Here is a 21,615-nt window from a genome sequence, read left to right on the forward strand (position 1 = left end):
TTAAAATCAGCCCTCCAAAACTGTGGAAGCCAGGGATTAAAGTCACTTAAAGATGGAATACCAAACACATCTAACCAGAGAGCAAGCCCCACTGAACAAAATGGATCTTAAAAGTAAAAGTAAAGGGACCCCTGACCATTAGGTCCAGTCGTGGCCGACTCTGGGGTTGCGGTGCTCATCTCGCTTTATTGGCCGAGGGTACAGCTTCCAGGTCATGTGGCCAGCATGACTAAGCCACTTCTGGCAAACCAGAGCAGCGCACGGAAACGCCTTTTACCGGTACCTTCCCGCCGGAACGGTACCTCTTTATCTACTTGCACTTTGACATGCTTTCGAACTGCTGGGTTGGCAGGAGCAGGGACTGAGCAACGGGAGCTCACCCCATCCTGGGGATTCGAACCGCTGACCTTCAGATCGGCAAGTCCTAGGCTCTGTGGTTTAACCCACAGCGCCACTCGTGTCCCTAAAATGGATCTTACTTTTGAGTAAATGTTCATAGGAACGCATTACAAAACAATGAGATGCTGTGCTCTGCAATATGCCAGTTCCCAGTATTAAGTCTTGAACTACAGGATGGCATCTTTTTTGGTCTCCAGAGTGGAACAGGTTTAAACGCAGTTTGACCCTTCCAAGACTGCTGGGATTGTAAATAGGAAAATTGATTTCACAGTGCAGAATGGACCATGAAAGTGACATGCAGCTCCGTGGGTTTTACAACAAGCCCTTTTGTGGAATGACAGGTCCTTGAAGTCTTGGCACATTCCCCAGAAGTTTCCTAGTTTGGCTTTGATGAGCTTGCTGAAAAGCTCCTTCCAGTTTCCATTGGATTGGTCAGAAACAGAAGCTGCAATTCAAGTTTTGTAAAAAATGTTACAGTGGCAGGTTAAAAATAACATTCTGGTCCTCCCTTATGTTTCAGGGAAGCCTTAAGGTGATCAAAATGGAAAGGAGTCAAATACTGGGTTTATTCCTTATCTTTGTTTTGCTCCCAGTTTGACCTTTTTCTTTAAAAAAATCTCTTGCAAGCTAAGGCTTGTGTAAAGAGTTTGCAGTTTTTATTCTCTGTATGAGACTGCCGTGTTTCGGCAGTGTTCAGGGCTAAAAGATGCATGGCATAGATTTTTGGATTATAATGCCTAATAAAGGTTTGACGAGTAAATAAATTTTTGAAATTTATTATTGTGAAGTCAGATTTGGAATTTGTTTTCTGCTTTGCAAATTTGACTAACACTTCACAAGGAGACTGCCAGAGTTTCATAGAAGAAATTATTTAAGTATTTGTTTACTTGATAGGGTTGAAATGTGTGTGTGTGTTTTCAAAAGACCACATTATAGGATATATTTTACTTGAGGGTTGCTTCATTAGTTCCAGCAGAGCTCTTGTGCCATTAACAACAGCAAGCAGAAATCCAAGAGCTTAAAGTTTATCCATCATCATTTTCTTTATGAAAGTTTCTATAACTGATAACAGCTACAAATCTTGGACTAAAAATTCTCTGAATGAATTCCTTCAGTTTTCTGTCCGGACAAATGAAGGACAGGCTCCTAACCAAATCGGTGCATGTGCTTGGGGCTATAATGTCTATAGCAGTTTCCTGATTTGGGTCTACTCCAAGACGGCTCAAAATGACCAGAATAGATGCACAACATTAACTGAATGATTCAAAGAAACGTCACACAGTTAACATGGGGCAGATGAGGCTTGATGTGCACAAAGGAAACCTTGTTTTTCAGATTTCCATCTACAGATTATAGAGTGCAGACTTTTTTTCCATATGCTGTATATAACAATTTTACTCATTTAGCCTGCTCTGAGATGCATCAATGATCTATTAAGTTATTAATAACATTTCTGTTGCTAGAATTTACCAAGCCCGTTCTCAGCCCATCACAGATCCATGCAAGTGTCAACCTCAGCCTGCAGTCAGAACAAAGGTTGAAGAAGTGTATTTGTGTGCAGGGACATCAATACTTGGGGACATCAGTACTTGCAGCCATCAGTTCTGCCCCTGACAGCCACCTGTCAATGGACCTTGGTACATGAACATGCCATATGCAAAGACTCTGGATATGTGAGCTGTACAGTGGTACCTCGGGTTAAGAACTTAATTCGTTCTGGAGGTCTGTTCTTAACCTGAAACTGTTCTTAACCTGAGGTACCACTTTAACTAATGGGGCCTCCTGCTGCCGCCGCACGATTTCTGTTCTCATCCTGAGGTAAAGTTCTTAATCTGGTGTACTATTTCTGGGTTAGCAGAGTCTGTAACCTGAGGTATCACTGTATAGGGCTAGCCCCATGATTAGGGATGATGGGCAGATGATGGGCAGGGGATGTGGACAGCATGCTAGTGATCTTTCTGTGGAAAAACATAGGGCACAGAATGAACATTTGAGACTTAACCATGTTTCACTTCATTTCATTTCACTTTTAAATTGTGCGCTGCCTTTCCATAATGCTGTACTCAAGGAGGTTTACAAACTGATGAAGCAACAAAATTTAACAGCAGAGATCACACATCTTCCAACATTGTTGCACAGTAGGTCTTGCGTTGTGGAGTTGGCTCCTTCAAAAATGGGAAAACATATGCTGGGTGTTGTTGTTGTTGTTGTTGTTGTTGTTGTTGTTGTTGTTGTTGTTGTTTTGGGGGGGATTCCAACAAGTGCAATCCTTTTTTAAAAACCATTTTTATTAGTTTTTACAAATATAAAATTGTAACAATCCAAATACATATTTATATACTGAGTCTGAATCTCGTGACTTCCCCCCCACAACCCCTCCATGGGGTCCTAGTCTCAACATTAAAACTGCATACTGTATTATTCCATACTCTAAATTTTATATCAATCCATATTATCCATGGTATTTGTTATATTGCAAGTGAAATTAAAATCCTGCTAATGTTTCCATCTGCTTACAGTGGTCTCCTAGATAACGTATATAAATTTTTCTCATTCTTTTTTATTTGTCCTCTTGGTTCCTAAGTTTTTCAGTCAGCTTTGCCATTTCAGCATAGTCCATCAGCTTTATCTGCCATTCCTCTCTGGTAGGGACTTATTTCCATCTCTGGGCTAGTAACACCCAAGCGGCTTTTGTCCCATACATAAAAAGTCTTTTCTGCTCCTTTGGGATGGTGGTACCTGTAATTCCTTTTTTTAAAAAATCATTCCAACAAATGCAATCCTGATGCACTTGCAACTATACAAGCTACTAACAATGAATATCTACAAGAGACTTACGTTTGTTCTTCTGTTGTCGGAAATTAGGGAAGTTGGCTTTTGCTGCCCAACTCCCCAAGGGACTCTGAGTTCCCCTGAGTCCAATGTAGTGCAGTGTGCCTGCGTGATGACTGGGTGGAATTCAGCATCCCTCTAGGACCAGGGCCAGGGCCTTCTCAGTGATGGCTCCAACCTGGTGGAATGCTTTGTCCCATTAGACTAGGGCCCTGCAGGATTTAACCTCCTTCCGCAGGGCCTGTAAGACAGAGCTATTCCACCTGGCTTTCAATTTGAATTTAGCCTGATCTTTTATTTCCCTTCCTTCCCTCCCCCTCCCCTTTTTATGAAGATTACCCACTCTGGGATTCCACAGCTAATTCTCCCCTGGCCTCCTTGCTGGCCCAAATAGGACTAATTTAGCCAGCTAGCCCTGGTGATCATCTAATGTTTATTGGATGGATTTTCCCCTAAATTGATTTTAGAACTTTGAATTTATTGTTATTCACGCTTTTATACTGTATTTTATGCTGTTTTTTTGTTGTATTACAATTAAGTGTTTTAAATTTGTTGTTAGCCGCCCTGAGCCCGGTTTTCTGAACCGGGAAGGGTGGGGTATAAATAAAAAAATATTATTATTAGGATGAATGTCCCATCTGCACAAGTATTTCAGCTTGCCAGGTGGAATGACACCCCCCATATGTTCTTCGGGGGGGGGTTCTGCTATTTTGGGGGCGATGGGTGGGAGGACAGAGGCGAAAGCCCCATTGTGCACATGGAAGTTCTAATGCAGCGCTTTGGCTGACGGAGCTGGTTAGGTGAATCCCGCCTCCTGTTTTTAAGGGGAAACAGCAGAATTTGGAATGTTTTCAAATGAACATGCAGCAAGTTCCATAGCTCTAAAAGGATCTTGAACTTGTGGATCTCAAAACAGCAGCTTCTCCATGACACACATGACAAGCAGCTTTTGACTGGAGAATTTCAAATGCAGCTTGTGATACGGCAGGGCTGAGGAGCCGGGCAGTCTGCTGTTAAAAGCCTATTTTGTTTTAAGAGTCAAAAAAATCTCACTGAGCCTGCCCCCAGTCTTGGGCGTGCCTAAAGTAGTTTATTTGGATCCCAGCCTCTGTTTAGTAGTGATGTGATAAACTGAGCATATATGACACTCCTAAACACAGAGAAGCAGAAGATGAAAAAGACATGCAGGGCAATTTTCATGTCACAGATGAATTTATTTGAATTTCCAGCAAAATAATATTCGTGGGCAAGAGTATGTCTGCACCTCATGGCTACAGTGCTTAATATTTACAGGCACAAATTAACGCCACTGTAAATCTCAGGGTTATCAAATTACGTTTTCTGAGACAGCGATATATATTTCAAATTACAGATGGGCAGCAACTGTCTCAAGTCCTACAGCTGCAAGAAACCTAGTCCTTACTGCACAACGTATTGTTGCACGCCAACCCAACCTCCGAGCGGTGCAAGATTCCAGGGTTCGGTTTCCTTTGGAATGAGGGACAGCAGAGACTGGTGTCTATGATATATGGCTTATTTGCACATATATACAACATCCCAAGCGGGTCTTGCTTTGCCCACAGCCACAGCCATGGATTCCAACAGAAATCGGGCATGGCTCTGTCTCTCTGGCTTCCCAGCCTGTTTCCAGCTTCTAGCTCACATAACTCAACTCTTAACTCTGTTCTTTATCTTTCTAATTACCAGCGAGTTGAGGGAGAAGGGCCCACCTGTTTGTTTTCTGGCACAGAGCCACTTCCTTTGTTACCTTAATGCCCATACTTAGAAGGCCATATCCTCACCAGGAAGCTACCCTGGCTGTCTCAGGAATTGAATCCATGCTGGATTCAGGAATTAGAAGGAGGGGTCGGGCATCAGCCTACCTCCTTCTCAAACTCATAATAGTATCTTTGCGAAAGGCAGTAGTTGTAGTGGTTAATACTACATAGTATTTTATTCATAATTAAGAGGGCTTCTTCACATCCTTACAATAATCTGCCTAGCGCTTCTGCAAATATTATTACAGTGGTACCTCGGGTTAAGTACTTAATTTGTTCCGGAGGTCTGTTCTTAACCTGAAACTGTTCTTAACCTGAAGCACCACTTTAGCTAATGGGGCCTCCTGCTGCCGCTGTGCCTCCGGAGCACGATTTCTGTTCTCATCCTGAAGCAAAGTTCTTAACCCGAGGTAATATTTCTGGGTTATCGGAGTCTGTAACCTGAAGTGTATGTAACCTGAAGCGTATGTAACCCGAGGTACTACTGTATCCTCTTAAATCTCACAAGGAAAGGTCTGGATGAGGAGGCTGAAGCTGCAACAAAATGACTAGCCTAATGCCACCTTAGATTATTTTTTAGTTTTTTTAGCTGTAGACATCCTGGCTCTTGAGTCTTGTTCTTAGTAACTACACTACGCTGGTCAATAACAGGCATTTGAAGGGTTAGCTGGGACTTGAAACAAAAACAGTGCCGGGACAACAAGTTATTAGTTGGAATGATGGACAAATTATGGGGCTGTGTAAATATCAGCTCTGTTTCAGGTCAGCTAGAACCAGGGCCATGTCTACTTATGTGTTAATCTGTAAAGGAATGTAGTAGGTGGGTAATTATTTACTCTGCAGCACCCGTATCCAAGGGTACCACTACTCCCAAACATTCACCTAGCAAAAACTGCTTTGAAAGTTCTGAGCGAAAAACTCAGGAAGACCTAGGCCCTAGTATTTTCTGCTAAAAAGCAATTTAGCCCCATTAGTTCCCACCCAAATCTAGGGTTAGGCAGCAGTCCTTGCTTTTAGGTCATCTCTCCCCCTGCCCCCAGTTCTCTAATGGTTGCGGTTAGTGTCCCTATTTTCCAGGGACAGTCCCAGATTTACAGACGCTGTCCCGGTTTCTGATTCGATCCTAGCTTTTCCTTAGGATGTCCCCATTTTCATCCGGGAAATGTTGGAGGGCATGGAGTTGTGTGACCCCTTAGCCAAGGAGATAGGTAACTATACAACCTTTAGAAGACTTCTGGGCAAGTTCTTAAATGTTTAATGTTTTGTTATGCTTTTATATATATGCTTTTATATATACAGTGGTACCTCGGGTTACGTTACTTTCGGGTAACGTAACTTTTGGGTTGAGAACATGGCAAACCCGGAAGTGTATACTTCTGGGTTTTGCTGTGCGTACATGCACAGAAGCACTCTATTGCGCTGTGCGTGTGCGCAGAAGTGGCACCTCTTGTTGCGGACTTTTTGGGTTGTGCATGGACCCCCAGAGCGAATTAAGTATCCGGAGGGTCCACTGTATGTTGGAAGCCGCTCAGAGTGGCTGGGGCAACCCAGTTAGATGGATAAATAAAATGTTTAGGATGATGGAATAGGATGTCCCTATTTTGACTGGAAAAATGTTGGAGGGTATGCTATAATGCTAGCCTTGAGAAGCTGAATATCTCAGGTTGAATGGATGTGAGAATTCAATAGGACAACTCCCAAATAAATTGTCTTGATCATCTTGAAGGAACCTTGGGATGCAAATGAAATAGCAATGCACTAAAACAGGAGTCAGCAAACTTTTTCAGCAGGGGGCCGGTCCACTGTCCCTCAGACCTTGTGGGGGGCCGGACTATATTTTGGAAAAAAAAAATGAATGAATTCCTATGCCCCACAAATACCGTAATCCAGAGATGCATTTTAAATAAAAACACACATTCTACTCATGTAAAAACAAGCTGATTCCCGGACCATCCATGGGCTGGATTTAGAAGGCGATTGGGCCGGATCCAGCCCCCAGGCTTTAGTTTGCCTACCCATGCATTAAAATCCATTGTCTCCATTAGTTTAGAGGAGAACCCAAGAGGTTCTCTGCAGCTTTTCAGTTGTTGATGTCTATATGCACTGAATGACTGCAGTCCTCCTCTCTTGTGTCCCGATTCTATTTCTGTGACTAATGGCAGCTCTTCTTAAATTTATTTTTATTTTCGGTACCTCTAGCAGAGCCTCCAGACCTCTTTATTCACTGTCAGTGATTCAGTGTCTGTGTGCCACTGCTATGAACAGGGAGCGGGCAGCTGGCCACACAATGAATTGTGTGTCTACGCATATATGCGGTGTCTAAACTAAAACGCTTAACCTTTCAGCAACTGAAGCTGTGTGTGATGGAGTAAATTTGAATAACACAGGGCTGCAAGTCAGGGATGGGTGGCATTTTATAGTCTGCTAGAGCTGGTGGCACTGTGGTCTAAACCACAGAGCCTAGGGCTTGCTGATCAGAAGGTTGGCTGTTCAAATCCCCACAACGGGGTGAGCTCCCATTGTTTGGTCCCAGCTCCTGCCCACCTAGCAGTTCGAAAGCATGTAAAAGTGCAAGTAGATAAATAGGTACCACTCCGGCGGGAAAGTAAACAGTGTGTCTGTGCACTGCTCTGGTTTTGCCAGAAGTGGCTTAGTCATGCTGGCCACATGACCCAGAAACTGTCTGCAGACAAATGCCAGCTCCTTTGGCCTATAGGGCGAGATGAGCATGCAACTCCAGAGTTGTCCGTACTGGACCTAACGGTCAGGGGTACCTTTACCTTTAGAGCCCTGTTTGCCAACTCCATACCCTTCAGATGTTTTGGGCTACAACTTTCACGAGCCCTAGCCGACCTTGGAGGGCACCAACTTAGTGAAAGCTTCTTCTTTTGACTTATTTTTGGTAATGTAGGAGGGTTCATTTAGAACCTTTAAAAGTGAAATAGAAAATTGTTGAGGATGATCAGCAGTGCTGTGAAGCAGGACTTCAGGACGGATGTCTAGCACTCCACTCAGTGGAATGAACAGAAGGGCCCCAAACTCAGCAATTTTGACTCATTTCATTTTGAATCAAAGAAGCACACGTTGCCATTTGAGCAGGGGGCCCTATAATTGCAAACTGCTACCCAACCACACCATTGAGACTAAGGGATGCTAGATTTGACTTCTGTTAGTTCCAGCCAGATGGTGTTTCCGTTTTCCATTTGTTAATAATGTTAAGAAATCATCTGCGGACCACCGAAGTGTGCTCTCTCTCTCTTTCTCTCCATCAGTGGGATTTTGAGGTGTCTACCCCCATGTTACCCAATAATCTGTTTGCTGAGCTAGGTTGGTTGGTTGGATGCTTGCTTGTTTGCTAAGTTGAGGTTTCTTGTGCAGGCTTGTTTTGTTGTCTCCATTAAAGGTTTCTTTATCTCAAGCCTCAGCTCTAATGTGATTTCATCCAGACTGGGACAAGACTGACATCAGAATAAGTCTGGTTCCCCCTCCTCACCTTGGATGGCATCTTTCGGCCTACTCTTTTCCCCAGGAAATGCAGAGAGACATCAGATCCAAACAAGCGGTTCAAGGGAACAACCACACTTATTCTTTAGGAGCCAATAGATGACAAGCATCCCCCTTTCCATGCCCGGCCCAACCATGAGGTGGGGTGAAGCAGCCGCCTCGGGTGCTGGAAGCCCCCAGGCCAACAACCCTTCAGGGGCCCCACCCACCCTGCCACCACCACCAGATTTCCAGTGAGATCTCGCAAGATTTTGATGAGATCTTGCTGGAAATTGGTGCTGATTCTGTGGAGGTGGCCAGTACTTCCTGTTTCACCTCAAGTGGCAAAACAAGATGAGCTGCCCTTGCTCCATTTCCTTTGTTTTTGTTTGTTTGTTATGGATTCCTATGTAAGTTCTGATTTTGGGTAGTATTCCCATTTGGGGTTGGATTTCCTTCATCATTTATATGACAGCCCTTGGAAGATGGTGGTTGATTCTACTGCTGCTTAATTGTCTTCTCCAGGCTTGACATCCCCATCTCCATAAACTTTTCCTCATAGGACTTGATCCCCTCGCCTCTGACCATCGTCATCACCATCCTCTGGGTTAGTTCCAGGCCAAGGGGCTCCTTTCTCACTTCAGCAGGTCAAGGGGCTCCTGTCCTGAGCCCCCTACTGGGGTGTAGGCCCTTGGCAGATGCCTGACCAGGCCAAACTTTGACGCCTGTCTGGAGTGTCTGTGGTTGCTCAGCAACCATAGGGCACACCTACTGTGCTTCTGGTCCTACTCTATGGAGGCAAAGCAAAAGTAGGTAAGGGATGCCCTATATCTCAGCCCGTAGGCCAGTTGCAGTAAAAGCCAGAACCTCTTGGAGGGCAGTGTGAATCCTTCTCACCTTTCTTGGATCACCTACACATTTATGCAGTGAAGGTCTGGGACATAGGGTTCTAATGACAGTCAGGTGTCCTTGCATATGTCAGCTGCTCGCCTTTGTAATGCAGGGGGTTGGACTTGAAGACCCTTGGGATCCCTTCCAACTCTAGCAGTTTGAAAGCACGTCAAAGTGCAAATAGGTATCGCTCCGGCGGGAAGGTAAACGGCGTTTCCATGCGCTGCTCTGGTTTGCCAGAAGTGGATTAGTCATGCTGGTCACATGACCCGGAAGCTGTACGCTGGCTCCCTCGGCCAATAAAGCGAGATGAGCGCCGCAACCCCAGAGTCGGTCACAACTGGACCTAATGGTCAGGGGTCCCCTTTACCTTTTTATATGTGATATAACACTGTGACACCAGATGGCACTGTGGAGTCCCGCCTTTCCCTGCCGGATTTCCCTGTATGAGTTTACAATGCACTTAACTGATTTGCTTCTTTGACGTGTCTAGATCCAGAGCCCAAGAGAAGTGGCCACAGTTGGGGAGCACTTTTCGCATTGTATATACCATGAGGCCAATAACTTTACATATGACGAACGAACCTCGGGTGTCCTAATCTAGGTGGACGAGTGAAGAGATTGTGGTTATGGCGGTGGGGAGTGGGTGGCATTGATTTTATCTCAGCCTAGCGAGAGGCAAAACTGCTCTCCCCTCTCCCCACACCCAGCTGCTCAGCTCTGAGTCACGTCTGGCTCTTGAATAGCAACCCGGCAAAGAACATGTCACTAGAAAAATGGGAGAAAACCCAGTGGTCCTGGCTCCTAGCCCCTTCCTGTTTGCTACCCCTTCCCGTTTGCCCCCTGCCAACCCACAACCCAAGTTCATCCCTCACCACGTTCTAATCTTTATTAATACTCATTAATCCCTTATAGCTGGCAGTAGAACCCAGGAGTCCTGGGCTCCTAGCTTCTCGGGGCTGAAGGAAACTGAGGGGCACTTGTGTGTGGCGCACGTGTGTGTGTGTACACACACACACACACTGACAAGGGAAATGATTGAGAGGAGTTAAACACTTCCACCCCCTCCAACCCTTTCATGTTTCCCCCTCCAGTTATCGCTTCAGGAAGGGACTTGATATGTCTGGCTGTTGCTTGCCTCCCAGGCTGGAGCCACTGTCTGGACTGGGGAGAAGAGGGTGGGTAGCTGTTCATGCCAATTCTCCCTCTGCCTTTTTTGCCCATTGAGGAAAGAGGCTGCCAGGCCAGAGGCGGCAGAAGGATGGAGTGTAGATTGCCTGGAAAGGAAGCATTGTTTATGTCTGGTGGCAATAAATAGCTGTGGACTCTCAAAGGCAGCCCTTGCTAACATCACTACTGTTTTTCAGCCTTTTGGTGACTTAAACCCACAGTACAATTAAGCATAGAAAGAGTGCAAATGTAAGGACAGAGAAGTGTCTCGTTGTCTGATCAGGGAACATGGCTGCAATTTTTGCGATTCTTATCCCAGCTTAGAGCAGGGAAGCTTATAGCACAGCAATGGGGAATCCTTGAGGAACCCACGCAGAAAAGATTTAACAGAACATCTAAAAACAATTCCAGTACAGATGCAGACTGGGAAAGATTTTTGCTTTTAAAATAAGATTTCTACTTAAAAGGCTGGTTGGAAGAGGAAGGTCTTTGGTCGGTGCTGAAAACAACAGAGATGGTGTTTGCCTAACATCTAACAGGAGGGAAGCTATGTTGCTTTAGTCAATGAATCTGGATTAGGACCACACTGTAGAGGACTCTGTGACTTCTACGAATTAAGAGAGGTGGGATAGATTTGTGCAGATTTATTTTTTTAACGTGTTAATAAGTAAGAGATAGGGTTCACTGACATAGCAGTAAGGAGGGAATATTCCAGAGGTAAGGAAAGGGGAGGGGGAGGATGAGCTCAGAAAGATCAGGACTGGATCCACCACCTCTTTGGGTGAAGTGGGGGGCTGATGGACATATCTGTTCCCTTCCCTTCAAGCAGTCTTGTGGCAGGATCCTTTAATGTCTCCACCCCTCCCCATGGATAATCACCCCATTGTTGTCCAGCCAGGACATGGCTTGGGGCTGTCCCTTCACAGAGTGGCCTGGGGAGCAAAGCAGCTCCATCTGGGGACAATGAAGGCCCTGTGTCCAGGCTCTCCTCCCCTTCTAGAGCTGGCAGGGGGTTCCGTTCCTGCACCCAGAAGGTCTACTTCTTCCGTGGCTACTGGGACATTCGGAATGACTGGTGGAGTGAAAAGGCTCGAACTTTTACAGGATCTGCCAGGGGAATTTATCTCTGTCCTTATCCCACTGGAAACACATAGCAGAAACCACAAATAACTTTTGCGCTCGGGGAATCCTCTGTCCAGATTTCCAGCCCAGTTGGCCCCAAATGCATCTTTTTGCCCCCGTTCTCTTTCCCTACCTTGGGAACATAAACTGTAGGTGTGGCTTTTGGCATTGTGTATGTGTTTGGATTGCAGAAGTCCTGTTGTGTTCCAGGTACGACACGAACCTGCTGTGCGTCAATCACTTCGGGCTGTTGATTGGCTCAGACTGTTGGCCGATCAGGTTGTTTGTTTGTGTCATACTTGGCGAAAGAAGTTGCCCAGCCAGTTTGGTGTGTGCGTGTCAGTTTTTGAGGCAACTGCGGAAGATTTATGGGCTCGTGCTTAACCCTCATGAACTTTACAGATATGAAGCAAATGTACACACCCAAACTGTAGGAAATAGCAGCAGTTAAAGAGCTTAAAAGTAAATAGCTTCTTCTTTGTACCTCACGAGATTTCTCATCATAATGTGGTCTTGTCCATAGGTCATGGATAAGTACAACATAGTATCTTTTTTTTAATGTAAATTAAATGTCCAGAACTCATGCCTACATGGAAACCATGCTAGAGAGAGCTTGGGAGGTCTAGTGGCAGACAGAAGTGGGTTTATTCTGGGATGGGGAAGGGAGTTCACATTTCAGGGGTAGGCAACCTAAGGCCCATGGGCACAAGGCATGAATAAAAAAATGCTTTCTGAAATTTTCTCTAGGTTTTGAAGAACGTGACTGTGATTATTGATTGGCATAGGATATGCTCAAAGGAACTCCGTTCCTCTAGAATTTCCCCCCTCCACCTGCAATGTACTTATTTACTTACTGCTTCTGGGGTGTAGCAATCTCCTTCCTGCTGCATATATACCGGTACATAGCTCTCTGCTGCCCTAAGTCAGCTGCGATGTTTCTGTAGGGGAGCATTCCTCCCTCACCTGTCTGTAGCAGCCAGCACTTTCCCCCATCAGTTCCAACACTTTTATAACCATAGGACAAGATGGGCAATGCAGAGCTTGGTGATGGCATACCTAGCCTGAAATCAGCAAAGAATGATGGCAATTGTCTTTGCTCCTTTAGGCTTTCAATGTAGGAGTTTATACCAGATCCAAGCCATGTCAACCTAGGCCAGCAGGATTTTCACCAAGGTGACTGCGCTGTTCCTGTGTGCTCGTCACAAAAGAAACAGAAGTGGCAGGGAAGTCCCCATTCTTAAGTGGGATTTTTTTTTTTTTTGCTAGCCTGCTTTTTTTTCATAAGAGGGGCTGGCAGAGAAGCAACAGGGGGCTCTGTCTGGCCTTCTGCCTGTTTTAAAAGGTACAGTGTACCTCGGGTTAAGAACTTAATTCGTTCCAGATGTCCGTTCTTAACCTGAAACACCATTTTAGCTAATGGGGCCTCCCGCTGCCGCCGCACTGCCGGAGCACAATTTCTGTTCTCATCCTGAAGCAAAATTTTTAACCTGAGGTACTATTTCTGGGTTAGCGGAGACTGTAACCTGAAGCGTATGTAACCTGAAGTGTATGTAACCCAAGGTACCACTGTAAAGGTAAAGGACCCCTGACAGTTAAGTCCAGTTGCAAATGACTCTGGGGCTGCGGCGCTCATCTTGCTCTATAGGCCGAGGGAGCCGACGTTTGTCTGCAGACAGTTTTTCCGGGTCATGTGGCCAGCATGGCTAAACCGCTTCTGGTGAAACCAGAGCAGCGCACGGAAACGCGGTTTACCTTCCCGCCGGAGCGGTACCTATTTATCTACTTGCACTTTGATGTGCTTTCGAACTGCTAGGTTGGCAGGAGCAGGGACCGAGCAATGGGAGCTCATTCCATCGCAGGGATTCAAACCGCTGACCTTCTGATCAGCAAGCCTAAGAGGCTCAGTGATTTAGACCATAGCGCCACCTGCGTCCCTCTGCCTGTTTTAGGTAAAGGTAAAGGTACCCCTGCCCGTACGGGCCAGTCTTGACAGACTCTGGGGTTGTGCGCCCATCTCACTTAAGAGGCCAGGGGCCAGTGCTGTCCGGAGACACTTCCGGGTCACGTGGCCAGCGTGACATCGCTGCTCTGGCGAGCCAGAGCCGCACACGGAAACGCCGTTTACCTTCCCGCCGGTAAGCGGTCCCTATTTATCTACTTGCACCCGGAGGTGCTTTCGAACTGCTAGGTTGGCAGGCGCTGGGACCGAGCAGCGGGAGCGCACCCCGCCGCAGGGATTCGAACCGCCGACCTTTCGATCGGCAAGCCCTAGGCGCTGAGGCTTTAACCCACAGCGCCACCTGCGTCCCTCTCTGCCTGTTTTAGAACATACCAAATAAAGTAGGCTAGTTGTTTTTGGGGATCAATTTACAGATCAGTAGTTTTGTTGTTTATGTTTTCCTTTAGCAGTAGTACAATGGGCACAAATTCGTCAGATGCAGCTTTTCCTGGAATCTTCCCTGCCCATTGGTGTGGGGAAGATGTACCTCTCTCCATCATGCACAGAAACAAAGCCTCTTTTGTGGTGGTGGGATGAGGGCGGCAATAGGAGGAAGACAGAGTAAAGGTAGGGCAATTCCCTTGCTTAGCAGGAAATGCATCTAAGACGTATCCTTTATAACCCTGCGCACTGGATATGGATTCTGGGGCTGAATAAATTCAGATTATCTACAGTGCCTGGTTTGTTTACTATTCTGTTTGCTTACCGTACATTGTTTGAAGTTCTTATCGTAATAGCTGTTAAATCCACACCCCGAGGAAGAAAAATGTTCTTGTGTGGTGCTTAGTCAACATTACTGCATCACAGTCTTGCTGTTCTAAAAGCAATCTATGCAAGAAATACATTTTTTGGACACTACTATAAAAATACAGGATGGGCACATAGACACCACCTTATACCGTAAACCAACTGACCTCTAGCTACCATCCCAAACATACCAAACAGTCCATTGTATATAGCCAGGCACTACGTTACAGCCGCATCTGTTCCAATTCTACAGACAGAGACTCTCACCTAAGAGATCTACAGCAAACCTTTTTAGAACTAAAATACCCAGCAGATGAAGTTAGACAACAGATCAACAGAGCCAGACTGATACCCAGAGAGAACTTGCTGCAAGACAGACCCAAAAAAGAAAATAACAGAACACCTCTAGCCATCACATACAGCTCCCAAGTTAAAACAGTACAACGCATCATCAGAGATCTACAACCTCTCCTGGACAATGACAGTTCTCTTTCTCAAGCTCTGGGAGGAAGACCTTTCATTGCCTACAGACAGCCACCCAATCTTAAACAACTCCTAACCCACAATAATACTACAACCAGACTTAACACGGACACTGGCACCAGAGCCTGCAATAAACCCAGATGCCAACTTTGCTGCCACATACACCCGGACAACACCATTACTGGCCCCAACAACATCACACATACCATCTCAGCACTATTTAATTGCTCATCGTCTAACATTGTGTATGCCATCAAATGCCAACAGTGTCCTTCAGCTCTCTATATTGGACAAACAGGCCAAACCTTACGCCAAAGAATAAATGGACATAAATCTGACATCAGGAACCACAAGACAGAGAAACCAGTAGGAGAACACTTCAATCTCCCAGGACATTCTATACAAGATCTCAAAGTAGCTGTTCTATTACAAAGGAATTTCAGAAATAGACTGGAAAGAGAAGCTGCTGAATTGCAACTTATTACCAAACTTAAAACCATGGTCTGAACAAAGACATTGGATTCTTATCTCATTATACATGACAAAGCCATTTTTCACCTTCTCACCCCTTGCTTTTTCCTGTAAGACCTATTGCAGTCGTTAAGAGTCGTCAACAGGCTCATCACAGCTATCTGCCAATCACCCAATCCCACCACCCTTCTGAGTAATACCCCTCCCCACCTTCTCACTATATAGAAGGGTCTGGTGACTTCTGTTTCAGTGTATCTGAAGAAGTGTGCATGCACACGAAAGCTCATACCAAGAACTAACTTAGTTGGTCTTTAAGGTGCTACTGGAAGGAATTTTTTTATTTTGTTTTGACTATGGCAGACCAACACGGCTACCTATCTGTAACTAAAAGCAATGTGTAAGCCTGGGTATTGGCATAGCTGTTTGACCCCTTTAAGGGTGGAATTCACTGGCAGATACCCAGGATGAGTTAAAAACAAACAAAGTAAGTGCTTCTTTTGGTCCCATCTGCATCAGTACATTTAAAGCACTGTGATACCGCTTTAAACAGTCATGGCTTCCCCAAGAGAATCCTGGACACTGTAATTTGTTAAGGGTGCTGGGAGTTGTTGGGAGACTCCTATCAGAGGCGGATTTAGGGCAGTGTGACCAGTATTTAATGCTAGTCCTATTCAGAGTAAATCCACTGAAGTTAATGGGCACGACTCACTTAGGTCTACCAAACACAACCCTATGTTCATTGCAACTGGACTAAAGAAGGTGGACTTCCCCTGTTCTTGAACTACATGTTTTATGTATATCTTCTGCCTTTAGTACAAATGAGTGGTTTTGAATAAGGAACATGGGGGTTGGGGGTTGAGTGAGAGTTTGTTTTGGATGATTTAATCCAAAATGAAAACCGAGCCGGGTAGTCTTGTTTATTCAGTGTTCGCTCTGTTACCTATTAACAACAAGTGTTTATGCGTTCATGGATGATGGGGCACAGTGTGCCTAACCTGTGATTTAGCAACAAAAGTTTACCTGCAAACACCAGATACTGGAGAGCACACCTGTCTCCATGGCTAATTGATCCAGAATAACCACTGCTGCCTGCTCTGCACACACAACTGATAATTTTTAAGTAACATCCTCGCTTTACCTATAAACATGAAAGAATAAAAACCACCCTTTTGCCACTCGTAATTCACTTGATTACATGATAAGGAGGAGGGTAAAGTCAGTGGTAACTAACTAATCTATATTTCTTTTCTGTGAATGTGCCTGTTCTGTGGAACTCCCTGCTCTTGGAAAGAAGCCAACAGGTTGGCTGACCTGAGCTTTCAGTACCTGCTTAAGCCCTACCTGTTTGTCCAGGTCTTTGTTTGGTTCCTAATTTCCAGCTTTGAATAATATATATTGCTGGCGACAGGGAGTGGAATTCTACAGTTGTTTTCCATGTTTTAATACATTATTATTTTGTTTTATATTATGAACCATTCAAGTATCACTAAAACAGGGAGCAGTGCAGAAATATTTTAAAAAGAACAAATGAATATTAAAAATGTGGTTCTGGCGTGTTCGCCCAAAGAGAACAGAAAATAGTGAGCATCGACAAGCCTTGAAATAAAAAGAGAACTAGAAGCCAGGTGTTTTCTGCATCCTCACACCCTAAGCTTCCTTTCAAAGCTGCTGGGAGAAGTCTGCGTGATAATAGAGGAGTGCTGAAAGCTGTAACTAGCGCTTGGTCTGTTTCACACACCCCATCCCACACCTGCTCTGTAGGGTTGCAATGAAGAGGGTGGTGCTTGCCTGGAAAGCAGGCCTGTGCAGGGGAGGGTGGGCAGCCGGGTACGAGTGCCAGGGGCCTGCTGGACCTATGCTGCCATGCCAAGAACAATACTCTCAGACCATATCTGCAGGAGCCTGCAGGAGAATAAGGGTATGGATCTCAGTGGAGTCAGGGCATTGTGTAGTGGTGCTTTTCAAGGGGCAAAGATGGCACCCAGTGGGTCAGTGGTGTGTTGAGGACGCAGCTTGATGCGTGTGTTGCATGCCAAAAAAACCTCAAGTGTAAATGCACCCACACCAGAATGTACTCCTTGTCAAGGAGAACAGAAAACAAAAGATCTGGGGCAGATCCAGATCTCAACAAAGCTCTCGGAGGCCTATCAAGTCAAGGAACCTGCTTCTCTGTGGTTTCTGCCCTATTGCACACTTCTTCTTGTTACCTGCCACTTCAGCTGTGGGGGAGAAGCTGATTGCTTATTTACCTTCCAAGGGGTGGAGCTGGAATTGCCGGTGCTCATGGTTGCCAATCATTTCCCTGGCAAATTGCCTTCAGGGCCTGGGTGAGATTAGCCAATGGCAAGCTGCCAGGAAGTGGGCACCATGGTGACTGGTATTTTTTTTTGTATTGACTTCCTCTGTTCCAAAAGAAGTAAAACTGGTCAATAGTGCCCACTTGTTTTCCAAGCGGTGTGATATATCCGTACCCACACACACATATATACAGAACTTGACTTTTTGAAACTTTACTGTCTGGTTTTAAGGAAATTCAGAATTTGAACTCTTACCATAAAACTGGAATGTCAACTTGTATTCAACAACCACTGCTAAAAGCAGGTTCTCCTTTCTTATACAGTGGTACCTCGGGTTACCAATTAGTTTCAGAGGTCTGTTCTTAACCTGAAACTGTTCTTAACCTGAAGACCACTTTAGCTAATAGGGCCTCCCACTGCTGCTGTGCCACCGGAGCATGATTTCTGTTCTCATCCTGAAGCAAAGTTCTTAACCTGAAGCACTATTTCTGGGTTAGCGGACTCTGTAACCTGAAGCGTTTGTAACCTGAGGTACCACTGTATTTGGCTGTGTTTCATATAGAACTATGTAATAAGTTCTGTGTGCCCAATACACATTGGGCTTCAATCTCTGGACCAGGAGCTCCCCATTCTTCAAGGCAAACCCCTTTTGAAACTGGGGGTAGTGAGTTCAAAAAACAGTTTGTAATGTGTCATTGGGGTCAGGTGTTCTGAGGAAAACAAGCAACAAGCCCGCTGAGCATGTCCAAGCCCTTGAGCACCTCTGAAGTTGGACGCTGGCCATCATTGCCACCCTTCTGAGGAACTATAAGCTATTTTACAGGTGGCTTCTCCCTGGTGATGTTTGTGCCAGGTTTCAAGTCGAAGGATAGTTTTGAAAGTTATGGCATCTAACATGGTTGTTTGGCATTACCTTAACTGGTATCAACCATAGTTGCTTTACCACATCATCTGATCCTATTAATATATATATATATGTAGGAGTTTTTGTTTTGTTTTGTTACATATTCTGTGCTCTCATTTTGTATTTTTATATTGTGAACCACCCTGAAATCTTTAGATGAAGGGCAATATACAGATTTAATAAATAATCCCATATGGATTGCGGATGTCAATCACATTTGTTACTCACAAGAGTGCCTCGAGCAGGGTTTCCCAAACTTGGGTGTCCAGCTGTTTTGGGGCTACAATTCCCATCATCCCTGCTAGCTAGGGATGATGGGAGTTGTAGTTCAAAAACAGCTGGACACCCAAGTTTGGGAAAGCCTTCTCTAGAGGCATCCTAAGTGAGCCCATAGAGCAAGGGTGGTTAACCTGTCTTCTTTCAGATGTTGGACTCAAACTTCCATCAGCCCCAGCCACCATGGGGAATGGTCAGTGATGATGGGAGCTGTAGTTCAACCACACCTGGAGGGACCACAGGTTCTCTGCCTCTCCCATTGAGAAGATCTATCCATACCAAATTCATAGCAGTTCTCTGTCCCAAAGAAAACCTGAGGACTGTAATTCTGTGAGAAGGGGACTGGGGATTCTTAGTTCTTTCATCAAACTACAGTTAACTACCAGGATTTGGGGGGAAGGAAATCATGATAGTTAAACTGGCATAAAAGTTTTGTAAGTTCATGGTGTGGATATATCCTCAGTGTCAGGGGGCTTGAGTGAAGTGCCTTGAGTGATGTGTTCCAGAGGAAGGTTATTGTGACCCTGGACAGCTAACTTGGTTCACACCTAATCTTTACCTGCGGCATGCTCTGGCCAGGATCGTGGATCAAATTGTGAAGCGCTGATGTGTGGGCAGCCCTGCTTATGACGGGGAGGGGGTGTTTGACCTTGATCTTTCTTGTCACCCGTTGGCTGCCAAGTTTCAGCTACTGTGCTTTGCTCCTGACTTATGCATCTCTTCTCCTTCTTTTGTTGCAGTCTGTGCAGGCACCCTGAATGGTCTCAGTGTCACGGGAGATTCCCACCAGACATACCAGACGCTACAGAAAATGTACAACAACTGTGAGATTGTCATGGGCAACCTTGAGATTGTGCTCATTGAAAGAAATTCGGACCTCTCATTCTTGCAGGTAACGAGGGGATGGAAAGGAGATTACTTGCTGAGCGTGTGTGTTGGGGGAAAGACCTTTGTGTGTTGGCATCAGCCCTGTGAAGCACACAAGGGCCAGTAAGGATCTAGGAGGAGGAGCGTGCTTCGAAACATAGAAGGCAGGAAGAGATGTTGACACCCCATAGCTCCCATGCCCATAGGGGCCAAAGGGTCTTCACTCGCCCAATAAATATTTGAGGGGGCTGCCACCCCCCCAGTTGGTGGGAGCTTCCATTCAAATGGTGTGCGTACATCGCATCATGTGATCGATTATGTGGGTCTTACCTGGCCTCCCCAATATTTTGTTCAAGTTGGCACCTCAGCAAACCTTTTCAGCAGGGAGCCGGTCCACTGGGGGGGGGGGAATTTAACACATTCCTATGCCCCACAAATAACCCAGAGATGTATTTTAAATAAAAGCACACATTCTACTCATGTAAAAACACCAAGCAGGCCCCACAAATAACCCAGAGATGCATTTTAAATAAAAGGACACATTCTACTCATGTAAAAACACGCTGATTCCCGGGCCATCTGCGGGCTGGATTTAGAAGGCGATTGGGCCGGATCCAACCTCTGGGCCTTAGTCTGCCTACCCATGCCCTACTATAACAGCCTGTCATGAAGCCTAAGCATGTGTACAATCTCCTGGGGCTTCCCTTCCCTTCCTTTTTAAAATAACATAATCTAAAATAATTTTAGATTATACTGTAAGCTCTTTGGGGCAGGGGTTTGCCATTTTATACTCTTTAAAGCACCATGCACACTGCTGGCCCTATAGGAGTACAGGTATTGCTGGTGCAGATAAAATAATAGATCCCATGCACACTTTTTTTGCAGACTAGGAGCCAACCTTGTGCATGTATATTTCTTTCTCTCCCACTTCCCTGGTTTGCAGCTATTTCCTGCCCTACTCTTCCCTTTCCACAGATAAACATGATGTTGTGTGAATATGTTCATTGATATAAGTCATGGTTTCCTCACAACCGCTGATTTCAAGTCGATTTGCAAAACCATGGTTAGAAAAGAATGTAATTTGCCGTTAACATCTATTGAGCTAACACACACATAAAATGAAAACATGGTTACTGTCAGGAAGGGAGGGGGAGAAAGCATGCTGGAGTGGGGAAGGGGGATAGTTCAATCCTGAATCTGAATCCCAACTGCAAACCATGATTTGCAAAAAGCCCGTGTTACGAGTGCACCAGGCCTAAGTTCATTCCTGTTGTCAGGTCAGCAGATTTGTGAAGCTAGCACGGAATCTTCTACAAGGCACCCTGGGAATATTGACTGTCAGCAGTTTAAGCAATACCCTTGTTACCGTCTTAGGATTTAAATTAACCTCTCTGTCTTTCCTCCTTGCTCCTTACCCCATCTCACTAGTGTGGAGAACTGTCTTGTTAGCTCTCTCCCTCTTCCTGCTCTCACTTGCTCCCAGATTTCCTGCCAGACAGGGCCATGCCCTGACTTGCCTTCTATGGGCACCAGACAGGTAGACAGCACTTATGGCACCTAGACTCTGCCTTGATAAAGAGCCAAGGTTGTGGGGTTTTTGCTGTGTTGGGTTCCTGCATCTTAAAGTGGGGAGTCATAGGTTAGTGCCAAGACAGAGGAGGGATTGAACGATGCTGCTCGTCATATGTTGACGTCAGTGAGGTTTGCACTTTGAGGGTGAGTAGAAGCCTGGGCATCCCTGCTTCTGATCTATGCTGCAACTGGCTAAAGACTGGGGTAATTTCCTTCAGCTCACAGTTGAGGCCATAGCTGTCAACCTTCCCTTTTTTTGCGGGAAATTCCCTTATTCCAGCGCCGCTTCCCGCTGCTATCCCAGATTGTCAGATATCCCGTAGA

General features: G+C 45.4%; 1 protein-coding gene across 1 annotated transcript in view; it reads left to right on the forward strand.

Annotated features, from left to right (window-relative positions):
* The window catches only part of ERBB3 (erb-b2 receptor tyrosine kinase 3), a 98,535-nt gene that overhangs the window by 24,352 nt on the left and 52,568 nt on the right, over positions 1–21,615 (forward strand). The window contains exon 2 of the mRNA XM_079965355.1: positions 19,593–19,744. Within this exon, the coding sequence (XP_079821481.1) occupies positions 19,593–19,744 (152 nt within the window). The remainder of the gene's footprint in view (positions 1–19,592; positions 19,745–21,615) is intronic.

The sequence above is a fragment of the Podarcis cretensis genome (assembly GCF_951804945.1).
Source record: "Podarcis cretensis genome assembly, chromosome: 2".
NCBI lineage: Eukaryota > Metazoa > Chordata > Lepidosauria > Squamata > Lacertidae > Podarcis > Podarcis cretensis.